General features: G+C 48.5%; 2 protein-coding genes across 2 annotated transcripts in view; one reads left to right on the top strand and one right to left on the bottom strand.

Moving 5' to 3' along the window:
* The window catches only part of LOC135542910 (protein diaphanous homolog 3-like), a 1,769,082-nt gene that overhangs the window by 625,006 nt on the left and 1,129,838 nt on the right, over nt 1–14,238 (top strand). The gene's annotated exons all lie outside the window — the stretch shown is intronic.
* Nucleotides 1–14,238, bottom strand: part of LOC135542890 (protein diaphanous homolog 3-like) — a 467,767-nt gene that overhangs the window by 46,211 nt on the left and 407,318 nt on the right. The window contains exon 26 of the mRNA XM_064970040.1: nt 13,624–13,762. Coding sequence (XP_064826112.1) covers nt 13,624–13,762 — 139 coding nt within the window. The remainder of the gene's footprint in view (nt 1–13,623; nt 13,763–14,238) is intronic.

The raw sequence follows: 14,238 nt of genomic DNA, 5'->3' as shown, positions 1-14,238 counted from the left end.
GCAGGGCGCCTGCCTCCTCTCTCTCTCTGTGTTTGTGAGGTGCAGGGCGCCTGCCTCCTCTCCCTCTGTGTCTGTGAGGCGCAGGGCGCCTGCCTCCTCTCTCTCTCTGTCTGTGTGGTGCAGGGCGCCTGCCTCCTCTCTCTCTCTGTCTGTGTGGTGCAGGGCGCCTGCCTCCTCTCCCTCTCTGTGTCTGTGTGGTGCAGGGCGCCTGCCTCCTCTCTCTCTGTGTCTGTGAGGTGCAGGGCGCCTGCCTCCTCTCTCTCTCTGTGTCTGTGAGGCGCAGGGCGCCTGCCTCCTCTCTCTCTCTGTGTCTGTGTGGTGCAGGGCGCCTGCCTCCTCTCTCTCTGTGTCTGTGTGGTGCAGGGCGCCTGCCTCCTCTCTCTCTCTCCCTGTGTCTGTGTGGTGCAGGGCGCCTGCCTCCTCTCTCTCTCTGTGTCTGTGAGGCGCAGGGCGCCTGCCTCCTCTCTCTCTCTGTCTGTGTGGTGCAGGGCGCCTGCCTCCTCTCTCTCTGTGTCTGTGAGGCGCAGGGCGCCTGCCTCCTCTCTCTCTGTGTCTGTGTGGTGCAGGGCGCCTGCCTCCTCTCTCTCTCCCTCTGTGTCTGTGTGGTGCAGGGCGCCTGCCTCCTCTCTCTCTCTGTGTCTGTGAGGCGCAGGGCGCCCTGCCTCCTCTCTCTCTCCCTGTGTCTGTGAGGCGCAGGGCGCCTGCCTCCTCTCCCTCTCTGTGTCTGTGTGGTGCAGGGCGCCTGCCTCCTCTCTCTCTCTCCCTGTGTCTGTGAGGCGCAGGGCGCCTGCCTCCTCTCTCTCCGAGTCTGTGAGGCGCAGAGCGCCTGGCTGAGTCCTCTATTTGACATCTTAATAGTTCATCCTTTGTAGCTGTGTAGGAAATGTTAAATAAAGCCGTGATGTTTAATTTGTCGCTCCACAAACATTTGTCCGCTCCCCGCTCCTACCCTGGGAGTTAACGCAACAGATCTGTCATACAGCCGCTACAATCGCCCAGCATGCAGCAGCAGCCGGGAGGCGGAAGGAAAAACCACTACCTCCTCTTCGATGTGAATGTACATCTCCATAGGACAGGGCTGGGCTCTATGTTCACGCTGCACGCTGGTCGTCTCTCATCTCCTCGTGTTTCAGAGCGAGAGCCAAGCCCACGGAAGCCCTCTAATCATTACTCCTACATGGCAGGGCTGGGTGTGTCTGTGGGTGAGTGAGTGAGTGTGTGTGTGTGTGTGTGTGTGTGTGTGTGTGTGTGTGTGTGTGTGTGTGTGTGTGTGTGTGTGTGAGAGTGTGGCTGGGTGGTGGAGGGGGACAGGGTAGGACGACCCAGTAAACAGGTTTTATCATTAAAGTCAACAACAGTTTTTTAAATAAAGGTGTCCATAAAGTAAGTTAAATTGCGTTAAATTTAAACAGAATGACCCAGGAATCAAGTGTCGCCTCACAGTCTCCACGATACAAACACACGGACACACAGATCTCTAATGTCTGTGTCCTTCAGCACAGTAATGAGAACAAAATGGATAACGGTCAGACTGTTGGCTGAACTTGGTGTTTTACAGGACAAAAGCTCCCCGCAGCTTCTGCCCATGTGTTTCTTCTCTGTTGATTCAGCTTTGATCTAACTCCATTAAGACAACACCATTCTCCACAGAAGACTGTTCTCTATCGGTAGAGACTGTTCTCTATCGGTAGAGACTGTTCTCTATCGGTAGAGACTGTTCTCTATCGGTAGAGACTGTTCTCTATCGGTAGAGACTGTTCTCTATCGGTAGAGACTGTTCTCTATCGGTAGAGACTGTTCTCTATCGGTAGAGACTGTTCTCTATCGGTAGAGACTGTTCTCTATCGGTAGAGACTGTTCTCTATCGGTAGAGACTGTTCTCTGTCGGTAGAGACTGTTCTCTGTCGGTAGAGACTGTTCTCTATCGGTAGAGACTGTTCTCTGTCGGTAGAGACTGTTCTCTATCAGTAGAGACTGTTCTCTATCAGTAGAAAGTGTGGAAAGAGACTGTTCACTATCAGAAGAGACTGTTCTATCAGTAGAGACTGTTCTCTATCAGTAGAGACTGTTCTATCAGTAGAGACTGTTCTATCAGTAGAGACTGTTCTCTATCAGTAGAGACTGTTCTCTATCAGTAGAGACTGTTCTCTATCAGTAGAGACTGTTCTCTATCAGTAGAGACTGTTCTCTATCAGTAGAGACTGTTCTATCAGTAGAGACTGTTCTCTATCAGTAGAGACTGTTCTCTATCAGTAGAGACTGTTCTCTATCAGTAGAGACTGTTCTCTATCAGTAGAGACTGTTCTCTATCAGTAGAGACTGTTCTCTATCAGTAGAGACTGTTCTCTATCAGTAGAGACTGTTCTCTATCAGTAGAGACTGTTCTCTATCAGTAGATCTATCAGTAGGGACTGTGTAAAGAGACTGTTTGGTAGAGACTGTTCTATCAGTAGAGACTGTTCTGAATCAGTAGAGACTGTTCTCTATCAGTAGAGACTGTTCTCTATCAGTAGAGACTGTTCTCTATCAGTAGAGACTGTTCTATCAGTAGAGACTGTTCTCTATCAGTAGAGACTGTTCTATCAGTAGAGACTGTTCTCTATCAGTAGAGACTGTTCTCTATCAGTAGAGACTGTTCTCTATCAGTAGAGACTGTTCTCTATCGGTAGAGACTGTTCTCTATCTGTAGAGAGTGTTCTATATCAGTAGAGACTGTTCTCTAAGTAGAGACTGTGTTCTATCAGTAGAGACTGTTCTATCAGTAGAGACTGTTCTCTATCAGTAGAGACTGTTCTATCAGTAGAGACTGTTCTCTATCAGTAGAGAATATTCTCTATCAGTAGAGACTGTTCTCTATCAGTAGAGACTGTTCTCTATCAGTAGAGACTGTTCTCTATCAGTAGAGACTGTTCTCTATCAGTAGAGACTGTTCTCTATCAGTAGAGACTGTTCTCTATCAGTAGAGACTGTTCTCTATCAACAGAGACTGTTCTCTATCAGTAGAGACTGTTCTCTATCAGTAGAGACTGTTCTCTATCAGTAGAGACTGTTCTCTATCAGTAGAGACTGTTCTCTATCAGTAGAGACTGTTCTCTATCAGTAGAGACTGTTCTCTATCGGTAGAAACTGTTCTCTATCAGTAGAGACTGTTCTCTATCAGTAGAAACTGTTCTCTATCAGTAGAGACTGTTCTCTATCAGTAGAGACTGTTCTCTATCAGTAGAGACTGTTCTCTATCTGTATAGACTGTTCTCTATCAGTAGAGACTGTTCTCTATCTGTATAGACTGTATAAAGAGACTGTTCTCTATCAGTAGAGACTGTTCTCTATCAGTAGACACTGTATACAGTATAAAATAAACACATGCTTTGGAATCTTAAGTCCGGGAAAGAAAATGTCTGGTTAAAGTGGGATCTCTCCATTACAACAGTGAGCCTGCTCTGCTCCGTACGGAGAGATGGATGGAGGCTCTTCACTGATCTGATGGATAATCAAATGCTTCCAGAGGACACCTCCCTCCATTACGTAATGACCGAGCCCTCTGGTCCTCTTTGACAAACAAAGACCATCTCTTCATGAAGGACTCCTGGTGACTCCATGAAGCCCATGCCTTAGCTAGCAGGGACTCCAACTAACCAGCAGTGTCCTGTCCACAGCTAGTAGGGGCTCTAACTAACCAGCAATGTCCTGTCTACAGCCAGTAGGGGCTCTAACTAACCAGCAGTGTCCTGTAGTGTCCTGTCTACAGCCAGTAGGGGCTCTAACTAACCAGCAGTGTCCTGTCTACAGCCAGTAGGGGCTCTAACTAACCAGCAGTGTCCTGTCTACAGCTAGTAGGGGCTCTAACTAACCAGCAGTGTCCTGTAGTGTCCTGTCTACAGCCAGTAGGGGCTCTAACTAACCAGCAGTGTCCTGTCTACAGCCGTAGGGGCTCTAACTAACCAGCAGTGTCCTGTCTACAGCCAGTAGGGGCTCTAACTAACCAGCAGTGTCCTGTCTACAGCCAGTAGGGGCTCTAACTAACCAGTAGTGTCCTGTAGTGTCCTGTCTACAGCTAGTAGGGGCTCTAACTAACCACCAGTGTCCTGTCTACAGCTAGTAGGGGCTCTAACTATCCACCAGTGTCCTGTCTACAGCCAGTAGGGGCTCTAACTAACCAGCAGTGTCCTGTCTACAGCCAGTAGGGGCTCTAACTAACCAGTAGTGTCCTGTCTACAGCCAGTAGGGGCTCTAACTAACCAGCAGTGTCCTGTCTACAGCTAGTAGGGGCTCTAACTAACCAGCAGTGTCATGTCTACAGCTAGTAGGGGCTCTAACTAACCAGTAGTGTCCTGTAGTGTCCTGTCTACAGCTAGTAGGGGCTCTAACTAACCAGTAGTGTCCTGTCTACAGCCAGTAGGGGCTCTAACTAACCAGCAGTGTCCTGTCTACAGCCAGTAGGGGCTCTAACTAACCAGCAGTGTCCTGTCTACAGCCAGTAGGGGCTCTAACTAACCAGCAGTGTCCTGTCTACAGCCGTAGGGGCTCTAACTAACCAGCAGTGTCCTGTCTACAGCCAGTAGGGGCTCTAACTAACCAGCAGTGTCCTGTCTACAGCCAGTAGGGGCTCTAACTAACCAGCAGTGTCCTGTCTACAGCCGTAGGGGCTCTAACTAACCAGCAGTGTCCTGTCTACAGCCAGTAGGGGCTCTAACTAACCAGCAGTGTCCTGTCTACAGCTAGTAGGGGCTCTAACTAACCAGCAGTGTCCTGTCTACAGCCAGTAGGGGCTCTAACTAACCAGTAGTGTCCTGTAGTGTCCTGTCTACAGCTAGTAGGGGCTCTAACTAACCAGTAGTGTCCTGTCTACAGCCAGTAGGGGCTCTAACTAACCAGTAGTGTCCTGTCTACAGCCAGTAGGGGCTCTAACTAACCAGCAGTGTCATGTCTACAGCCAGTAGGGGCTCTAACTAACCAGCAGTGTCCTGTCCACAGCCAGTAGGGGCTCTAACTAACCAGCAGTGTCCTGTCCACAGCTAGTAGGGGCTCTAACTAACCACCAGTGTCCTGTCTACAGCTAGTAGGGGCTCTAACTAACCACCAGTGTCCTGGTCTCCACTGTATATTGATGCTGAACAGTCTGCCAGCGTTTGCCTCAGTGGGGAGCGAGTAAAACAGGGGAATATATGAATGTTAAACGATTCAGTCATAGCCCTGCTCCCTGTGTCTCCCTCCACCCAGCATGCACCTCTGTCCTCACCACACCACCTCCACTGGACCAGAACACTCAACACACATCCTGCTGACAGAACAGCCTCAGAACGAGTAGAACGGACATCTCCATTCAGGTCAACGATGCCATAACGGGTGGACTGGCGGACATTTTGAGCGTCCCAATTAGGGGAAAGCAGGAAGTGGACAATCAGCCTTAAACAAAAGGCCTTGTTGGGAGGAGAGGAGCCACAGATCAAGACCCATGCCTTGTGGGGGGAGGGGGGCACAGGTCTCACTGTGACAGACACAGGCCTTGTGGGGGGGGGGGGGGCACAGGCCTCACTGTGACAGACACAGGCCTTGTGGGAGGGGGGACACAGGCCTCACTGTGACAGACACAGGCCTCACTGTGACAGACACAGGCCTCACTGTGACAGACACAAGCCTTGTGGGAGGGGGGGCACAGGCCTCACTGTGACAAACACAGGCCTCACTGTGACAAACACAAGCCTTGTGGGAGGGGGGGGGCACAGGCCTCACTGTGACAGACACAGGCCTTGTGGGAGGGGGGACACAGGCCTCACTGTGACAGACACAAGCCTTGTGGGAGGGGGGACACAGGCCTCACTGTGACAGACACAGGCCTTGTGGGAGGGGGGGCACAGGCCTCACTGTGACAGACACAGGCCTCACTGTGACAGACACAGGCGTCACTGTGACAGACACAAGCCTCACTGTGACAAACACAGGCCTCACTGTGACAAACACAAGCCTTGTGGGAGGGGGAGCCACAGGCCTCACTGTGACAGACACAGGCCTCACTGTGACAAACACAGGCCTCACTGTGACAAACACAAGCCTTGTGGGAGGGGGAGCCACAGGCCTCACTGTGACAGACACAGGCCTCACTGTGACAGACACAGGCCTCACTGTGACAGACACAGGCCTCACTGTGACAGACACAGGCCTGTACCATCCTAAAGTCACCTTCAGAAACAAGCTGTTGGACATCACGGGTCACCGTGTGATGCAGTAGAGGAGCAGTCAAAATGGCCGTTCTCTCAGCCTATCCCCCTATGTAGGGCACTCCATTTGATCAGGGCCCATAGGGCTGTGGTGTAAAGTAGTGCACTACAGAGGGAATAGGGTAGTGTTTGGGACACAAAACCTTTTGTTCTGGGAAAAAATTATGAAGCTCTTTTAGTGTTTTGAGTACAGATGGCCTGTGAGTCTGGCTTGATCCAGACGGACGTCTCTCTCTCTCTCTATGGTTGATTCTCCAGACAAACGTCTCTCTCTCTCTCTCTCTCTCTCTCTCTGGTTGATTTCTCTCCCACTCCTCTCTAACATCCCTGTTAACACAGCATTGGTTGGCAGAGGTGGTTTTAATACAGCCGTTCCAAGCAGTAAGTAATGGCTAATGTCTAGAAGGGCACCATGTCCCAAATGGCACCCTATTCCCTACGTAGCACACTACTTTAAGACCAGGGCTCAATGCCCAAAGGGCTCCAGTCTAAAGTAGTGCACTATATAGGTCAGGGAATAGGCTGCTATTTGGGACTCAGACAGACTCTGCCAGTGGAGTGGAGAGAGGTTAGAGGGGATACAGATTAAGTGTGTACAGAGTGGTAGAGAGGTTAGAAGGGATACGGGTTAAGTGTGTACAGAGTGGTAGAGAGGTTAGAAGGGATACAGGTTAAGTGTGTACAGCGTGGTAGAGGTTAGAAGGGATACAGGTTAAGTGTGTACAGCGTGGTAGAAAGGTTAGAAGGGATACAGGTTAAGTGTGTACAGAGTGGTAGAGAGGTTAGAAGGGATACAGGTTAAGTGTGTACAGAGTGGTAGAGAGGTTAGAAGGGATACTGGATAAGAGGGTGGTAGAGAGGTTAGAAGGGATACTGGTTAAGTGTGTACAGGGAAGTAGAGAGGTTAGAAGGGATACTGGTTAAGTGTGTAGTGCGCATAGAAGGGATACTGGTTAAGAGGGCAGGAGAGAGGTTAGAAGGGATACTGGTTAAGTGTGTACAGGGTAGTAGAGAGGTTAGAAGGGATACTGGTTAAGTGTGTACAGGGTCGTAGAGAGGTTAGAAGGGATACTGGTTAAGTGTGTACAGGGTAGTAGAGAGGTTAGAAGGGATACTGGTTAAGTGTGTACAGGGAAGTAGAGAGGTTAGAAGGGATACTGGTTAAGTGTGTACAGGGAAGTAGAGAGGTTAGAAGGATACTGGTTAAGTGTGTACAGGGTCGTATAGAGGTTAGAAGGGATACTGGTTAAGTGTGTACAGGGAAGTAGAGAGGTTAGAAGGGATACTGGTTAAGTGTGTACAGGGCCGTAGATAGGTTAGAAGGGATAATGGTTAAGTGTGTACAGGGAAGTAGAGAGGTTAGAAGGGATACTGGTTAAGTGTGTACAGGGAAGTAGAGAGGTTGGATGGGATACAGGTTCCTTTAGTTTGTGTTTGAGTGACTCAGTGTGTGTGTGTGTGTGTGTGTGTGTGTATGTGTGTGTTAGAGAGTGACTCAGTGTGTGTGTGTGTGTGTGTGTTAGAGAGTGACTCAGTGTGTGTGTGTATCATCCCATTCCTCAGGGATATCAAGAGCGTCTTGGTTTTGCGTTGTCTTAATTTCAGCGTATCTAAATGTATTTCAGGCTTCTCAGCACATGGCACATTTCTCTATAAGCCACAGTGACAAAATGTTGGCTGAAGTTTTATCTCTCTCTCTCTGTGCTAGTTCTCTTAAATTGAAAAGTTTAAAATCACCTCTTGAGTTCTGGAGTCTGTAGCATAGAAATTAAGATCTGTTTGTCAAGAACAGGACAGCCCAGCCCTCTTCCTGGAGATCTACTGTCCTGTAGGTTTTTAGTCCAACCCTCTTCCTGTAGGTGTTCAGTCCGACCCTCGTCCTGGAGATCTACAGTCCTGTAGGTGTTCAGTCCAACCCTCTTCCTGGAGATCTACTGTCCTGTAGGTGTTCAGTCCAACCCTCTTCCTGGAGATCTACTGTCCTGTAGGTGTTCAGTCCAACCCTCTTCCTGGAGATCTACTGTCCTGTAGGTGTTCAGTCCAACACTCTTCCTGGAGATCTACTGTCCTGTAGGTTTTTAGTCCAACCCTCTTCCTGTAGGTGTTCAGTCCAACCCTCTTCCTGGAGATCTACTGTCCTGTAGGTTTTTAGTCCAACCCTCTTCCTGGAGGTGTTCAGTCCGACCCTCGTCCTGGAGATCTACTGTCCTGTAGGTGTTCAGTCCAACCCTCTTCCTGGAGATCTACTGTCCTGTAGGTGTTCAGTCCGACCCTCTTCCTGGAGATCTACTGTCCTGTAGGTGTTCAGTCCGACCCTCTTCCTGGAGATCTACTGTCCTGTAGGTGTTCAGTCCAACCCTCTTCCTGGAGATCTACTGTCCTGTAGGTGTTCAGTCCAACCCTCTTCCTGGAGATCCACCGTCCTCCAGGAAGAGGGTTGTGGAGCCCAGGTCTAGAATCAGGACGACCCCCAGGGGGTATTTCAACGTAAACACCGAGCCTGTAGGTCCACCGTCCTCCAGGAAGAGGGTTGGGGAGCCCAGGTCTAGAATCAGGACGACCCCCAGGGGGTATTTCACCGTAAACACCGAGCCTGTAGGTCCACCGTCCTCCAGGAAGAGGGTTGGGGAGCCCAGGTCTAGAATCAGGACGACCCCCAGGGGGTATTTCACAGTAAACACCGAGCCTGGGGGTCCACCGTCCTGCCTCTTATCTCGTCTACCTGATCATAACTACACTCAACTGGTGTCCCGGGTCAAAACCCAGGACACTACATGTTATAATGGAGAGTTACTATAGATACGTGTTATAATGGAGAGTTACTATAGATACGTGTTATAATGGAGAGTTACTATAGATACGTGTTATAATGGACAGTTACTATAGATACGTGTTATAATGGACAGTTACTATAGATACGTGTTATATTGGACAGTTACTATAGATACGTGTTATAATGGACAGTTACTATAGATACGTGTTATAATGGACAGTAACTATAGATACGTGTTATAATGGACAACGGAGAGGGTGGTCTATAATAATTACAACAGTCAGACATTTCATTTAACGTAAACAGGAAATGCTATGATTTATATTTTGATGTGCATGCAGTCTAAACAGGATGTGGAATGATCAGATGTATTTTAGTCTCTTCAGACCTACAGTCTCCTCTGGTTGTAAAGTGGCTGTAAATAGACGTGGCTGTGACTCTCCTCTCTGTAACCAGGACAACATTAGTTGTCTTTTTTTCCAGCAATGGTCACCTGTTTGTGCTTCTCTCCGTCCTCCATGTTTCTCTCCCTCCCCCATGCTTCTCTCCCTCCCCCATGATTCTCTCCCCTCCCCCATGCTTCTCTCCCTCCCCCATACTTCTCTCCCTCCCCCATACTTCTCTCCCTCCCCATGCTTCTCTCCCTCGCCCATGCTTCTCTCCCTGCCCATGCTTCTCTCCCTCCCCCATGCTTCTCTCCCTCCCCCATGCTTCTCTCCCTCCCCCATGCTTCTCTCCCTCTTCCGTACTTCTCTCCCTCCTCCGTGCCTCTCTCCCTCCCCATGCTTCTCTCCCCTCCCCATGCTTCTCTCCCTCCCCATGCTTATCTCCTCCCCATGCTTCTCTCCCTCCCCATGCTTCTCTCCCCTCCCCATGCTTCTCTCCGTCCCCATGCTTCTCTACCTCCCCATGCTTCTCTACCTCCCCATGCTTCTCTACCTCCCCATGCTTCTCTACCTCCCCATGCTTCTCTACCTCCCCATGCTTCTCTACCTCCCCATGCTTCTCTACCTCCTCCATGCTTCTCTACATGCTCCATGCTTCTCCCCCTCCTCCATGCTTCTCTCCTTCCTCCATGCTTCTCTCCCTCCCTCATGTCACAGTGTGGAGAGAAGAAATCAGCAGCCGACAGCCAAGAGAGAGAGAGAAAAGGGCAAGAAAAGGGCAACCACTGAAGAACAAACACCATTGTAAATACAACCCATATTTATGCTTATTTATCACTTTTGTATAGTATCTGCCTCACTTGCTTTGGCAATGTTAACACATGTTTCCATGTCAATAAAGCCCCTTTGAATTGAATTGAATTGAGAGAGAGAGGGGGGAGGGAGAGACAGAGAGATAGATAGACAGAGAGAGAGAGAAACAGAGTGAGAGAGAGACAGAGTGAGAGAGAGGGACACAGAGAGAGAGAGAGACAGAGAGATATACAGAGAGAGAGAGAGAGAGAGAGAGACAGAGAGAGAGAGATAGAGAGAGACAGAGAGAGAGAGACAGAGAGATAGACAGAGAGAGAGAGACAGAGAGATATACAGAGAGAGGGAGACATAGAGAGAGAGAGAGACAGAGATATACAGAGAGAGAGAGATAGAGAGAGAGAGAGAGACAGAGAGAGAGACAGAGAGAGAGAGAGAGACAAAGAGAGAGACAGAGTGAGACCAGACTCCTTGTTAAATGTCAGTAATGCAGTGTTTCTGCAGGACCAGAGACTGGCACCACCAACTACTGCCAGACAAATAGGACAGTGGATAAAGAGGTTCTGGGTCGTTCTGAGTTCTTGGCTCTTCTGTACAGGCGACACAATAACAGTTAGTCTACACCGGAATCAGAACCACGTTTCACACGGTAACAGTTAGTCTACACCGGAATCAGAACCACGTTTCACACGGTAACAGTCTACACCGGAATCAGAACCACGTTTCACACGGTAACAGTTAGTCTACACCGAATCAGAACCACGTTTCACACGGTAACAGTCTACACCGGAATCAGGGACCACGTTTCACACGGTAACAGTTAGTCTACACCGGAATCAGAACCACGTTTCACACGGTAACAGTTAGTCTACACCGGAATCAGAACCACGTTTCACACAGTAACAGTTAGTCTACACCGGAATCAGAACCACGTTTCACGCGGTAACAGTTAGTCATCACTCCAAAACGGACCGAGACTGGTGTCTTCGGAAAAGCATTTAAGTGTATCATAAGGCATCACAAAGGACGTTATAATGCTTCATAGGTACGCATCATATAACGCCTGACCCAAATGTCAAACTAAAAACTATCTGTCGAACTCAGCCAGACATTGAGTAGATATTGGTTGAGGAGATCAGCCATACATTGAGTTATCAGTGTTGAGGACCTCAGCCAGACATTGAGTAGATATTGGTTGAGGAGATCAGCCAGACATTGAGTTATCAGTGTTGAGGACCTCAGCCATACATTGAGATATCAGTGTTGAGGACCTCAGCCAGACATTGAGTAGATATTGGTTGAGGAGATCAGCCAGACATTGAGTAGATATTGGTTGAGGAGATCAGCCAGACATTGAGTATATATTGGTTGAGGACCTCAGCCAGACATTGAGTAGATGTTGTCTGAGGAGATCAGCCAGACATTGAGTAGATGTTGTCTGAGGACCTCAGCCATACATTGAGATATCAGTGTTGAGGAACTCAGCCATACATTGTGTTATCAGTGTTGAGGACCTCAGCCATACATTGTGTTATCAGTGTTGAGGACCTCAGCCATACATTGAGTTATCAGTGTTGAGGACCTCAGCCATACATTGTGTTATCAGTGTTGAGGAGCTCAGCCATACATTGAGTTATCAGTGTTGAGGACCTCAGCCATACATTGTGTTATCAGTGTTGAGGAGCTCAGCCATACATTGTGTTATCAGTGTTGAGGACCTCAGCCATACATTGTGTTATCAGTGTTGAGGAGCTCAGCCATACATTGTGTTATCAGTGTTGAGGACCTCAGCCATACATTGTGTTATCAGTGTTGAGGACCTCAGCCATACATTGTGTTATCAGTGTTGAGGACCTCAGCCATACATTGTGTTATCAGTGTTGAGGACCTCAGCCATACATTGTGTTATCAGTGTTGAGGACCTCAGCCATACATTGTGTTATCAGTGTTGAGGACCTCAGCCATACATTGTGTTATCAGTGTTGAGGACCTCAGCCAGACATTGTGTTATCAGTGTTGAGGACCTCAGCCATACATTGAGTTATCAGTGTTGAGGACCTCAGCCATACATTGTGTTATCAGTGTTGAGGACCTCAGCCATACATTGAGTGATCAGTGTTGAGGACCTCAGCCATACATTGAGTAGATATTGGTTGAGGAACTCAGCCATACATTGTGTTATCAGTGTTGAGGACCTCAGCCATACATTGAGTTATCAGTGTTGAGGACCTCAGCCATACATTGAGTAGATATTGGTTGAGGAGATCAGCCAGACATTGAGTAGATATTGGTTGAGGAGCTCAGCCAGACATTGTGTTATCAGTGTTGAGGAGCTCAGCCATACATTGAGTTAACAGTGTTGAGGACCTCAGCCATACATTGAGTAGATATTGGTTGAGGAGATCAGCCAGACATTGAGTAGATATTGGTTGAGGAGCTCAGCCAGACATTGTGTTATCAGTGTTGAGGACCTCAGCCAGACATTGAGTAGATATTGGTTGAGGAGATCAGCCAGACATTGAGTAGATATTGGTTGAGGAGATCAGCCAGACATTGTGTTATCAGTGTTGAGGACCTCAGCCATACATTGAGTTATCAGTGTTGAGGACCTCAGCCATACATTGTGTTATCAGTGTTGAGGACCTCAGCCATACATTGTGTTATCAGTGTTGAGGACCTCAGCCATACATTGAGTTATCAGTGTTGAGGACCTCAGCCATACATTGTGTTATCAGTGTTGAGGACCTCAGCCATACATTGAGTTATCAGTGTTGAGGACCTCAGCCATACATTGAGTTATCAGTGTTGAGGAGATCAGCCATACATTGTGTTATCAGTGTTGAGGACCTCAGCCAGACATTGTGTTATCAGTGTTGAGGACCTCAGCCATACATTGAGTTATCAGTGTTGAGGACCTCAGCCATACATTGAGTTATCAGTGTTGAGGACCTCAGCCATACATTGAGTTATCAGTGTTGAGGACCTCAGCCAGACATTGTGTTATCAGTGTTGAGGAGCTCAGCCATACATTGTGTTATCAGTGTTGAGGAGCTCAGCCATACATTGTGTTATCAGTGTTGAGGAGCTCAGCCATACATTGTGTTATCAGTGTTGAGGAGATCAGCCATACATTTACATTTACATTTTAAGTCATTTAGCAGACGCTCTTATCCAGAGCGACTTACAAATTGGGTAGATATTGGTTGAGGAGATCAGCCAGACATTGAGTAGATATTGTCTGAGGAGCTCGCCAGACATTGAGTAGATATTGGTTGAGGAGATCAGCCATACATTGTGTTATCAGTGTTGAGGACCTCAGCCATACATTGAGTAGATATTTGTTGAGGAGATCAGCCATACATTGAGTTATCAGTGTTGAGGAGCTCAGCCATACATTGTGTTATCAGTGTTGAGGAGATCAGTGGTTCATCGTTACCTGCGTTGACCTCCAGCAGTCTCCTCTTCTTCTGTTGCTGTCTCTCCTGCTTCTCTCTCTCCGCCTTCTCCTTGGCCACCCACGCTCTCCTCTGTTTCTCCTCCGCCTCTCTCCTCCTCACGTTCTCCTTCAGCGCTTGCTGTGGGAGGGAAGAGAGAGATAAGTAGAGAGAAAGAGGCAGAGAGAGATAGAGGCAGAGAGAGAGATAGAGGCAGAAGGAGAGAGGCAGAAGGAGAGAGAGGCAGAAGGAGAGAGAGGCAGAGAGAGAGAGAGGCAGAAGGAGAGAGAGGCAGAAGGAGAGCGAGGCAGAGATAGAGAGGCAGAAGGAGAGAGGCAGAAGGAGAGAGGCAGAGATAGAGAGAGGAAGGCAGAGAAAGAGATAGGCAGAAGGAGAGAGAGGGAGAAGGAGGCAGAAGGAGAGAGATAGGCAGAGATAGAGAGAGGAAGGCAGAGATAGAGAGAGGAAGGCAGAGATAGAGAGAGGAAGGCAGAGAGAGAGGCAGAAGGAGAGAGATTTGTTCATTATCTATTCCACTTGCTTTGGTAATGTAAACATGTTTCCCAGGCAAATAAAGCACCTTGAATTGAAATTAAATAGAGATTCAGAGAGAGAAA

This window comes from Oncorhynchus masou, chromosome 7, assembly GCF_036934945.1.
Source record: "Oncorhynchus masou masou isolate Uvic2021 chromosome 7, UVic_Omas_1.1, whole genome shotgun sequence".
Lineage (NCBI taxonomy): Eukaryota > Metazoa > Chordata > Actinopteri > Salmoniformes > Salmonidae > Oncorhynchus > Oncorhynchus masou.
The sequence above is the reverse complement of the archived record's forward strand: the minus strand, read 5'-3'. Positions and strand labels throughout refer to the sequence as shown.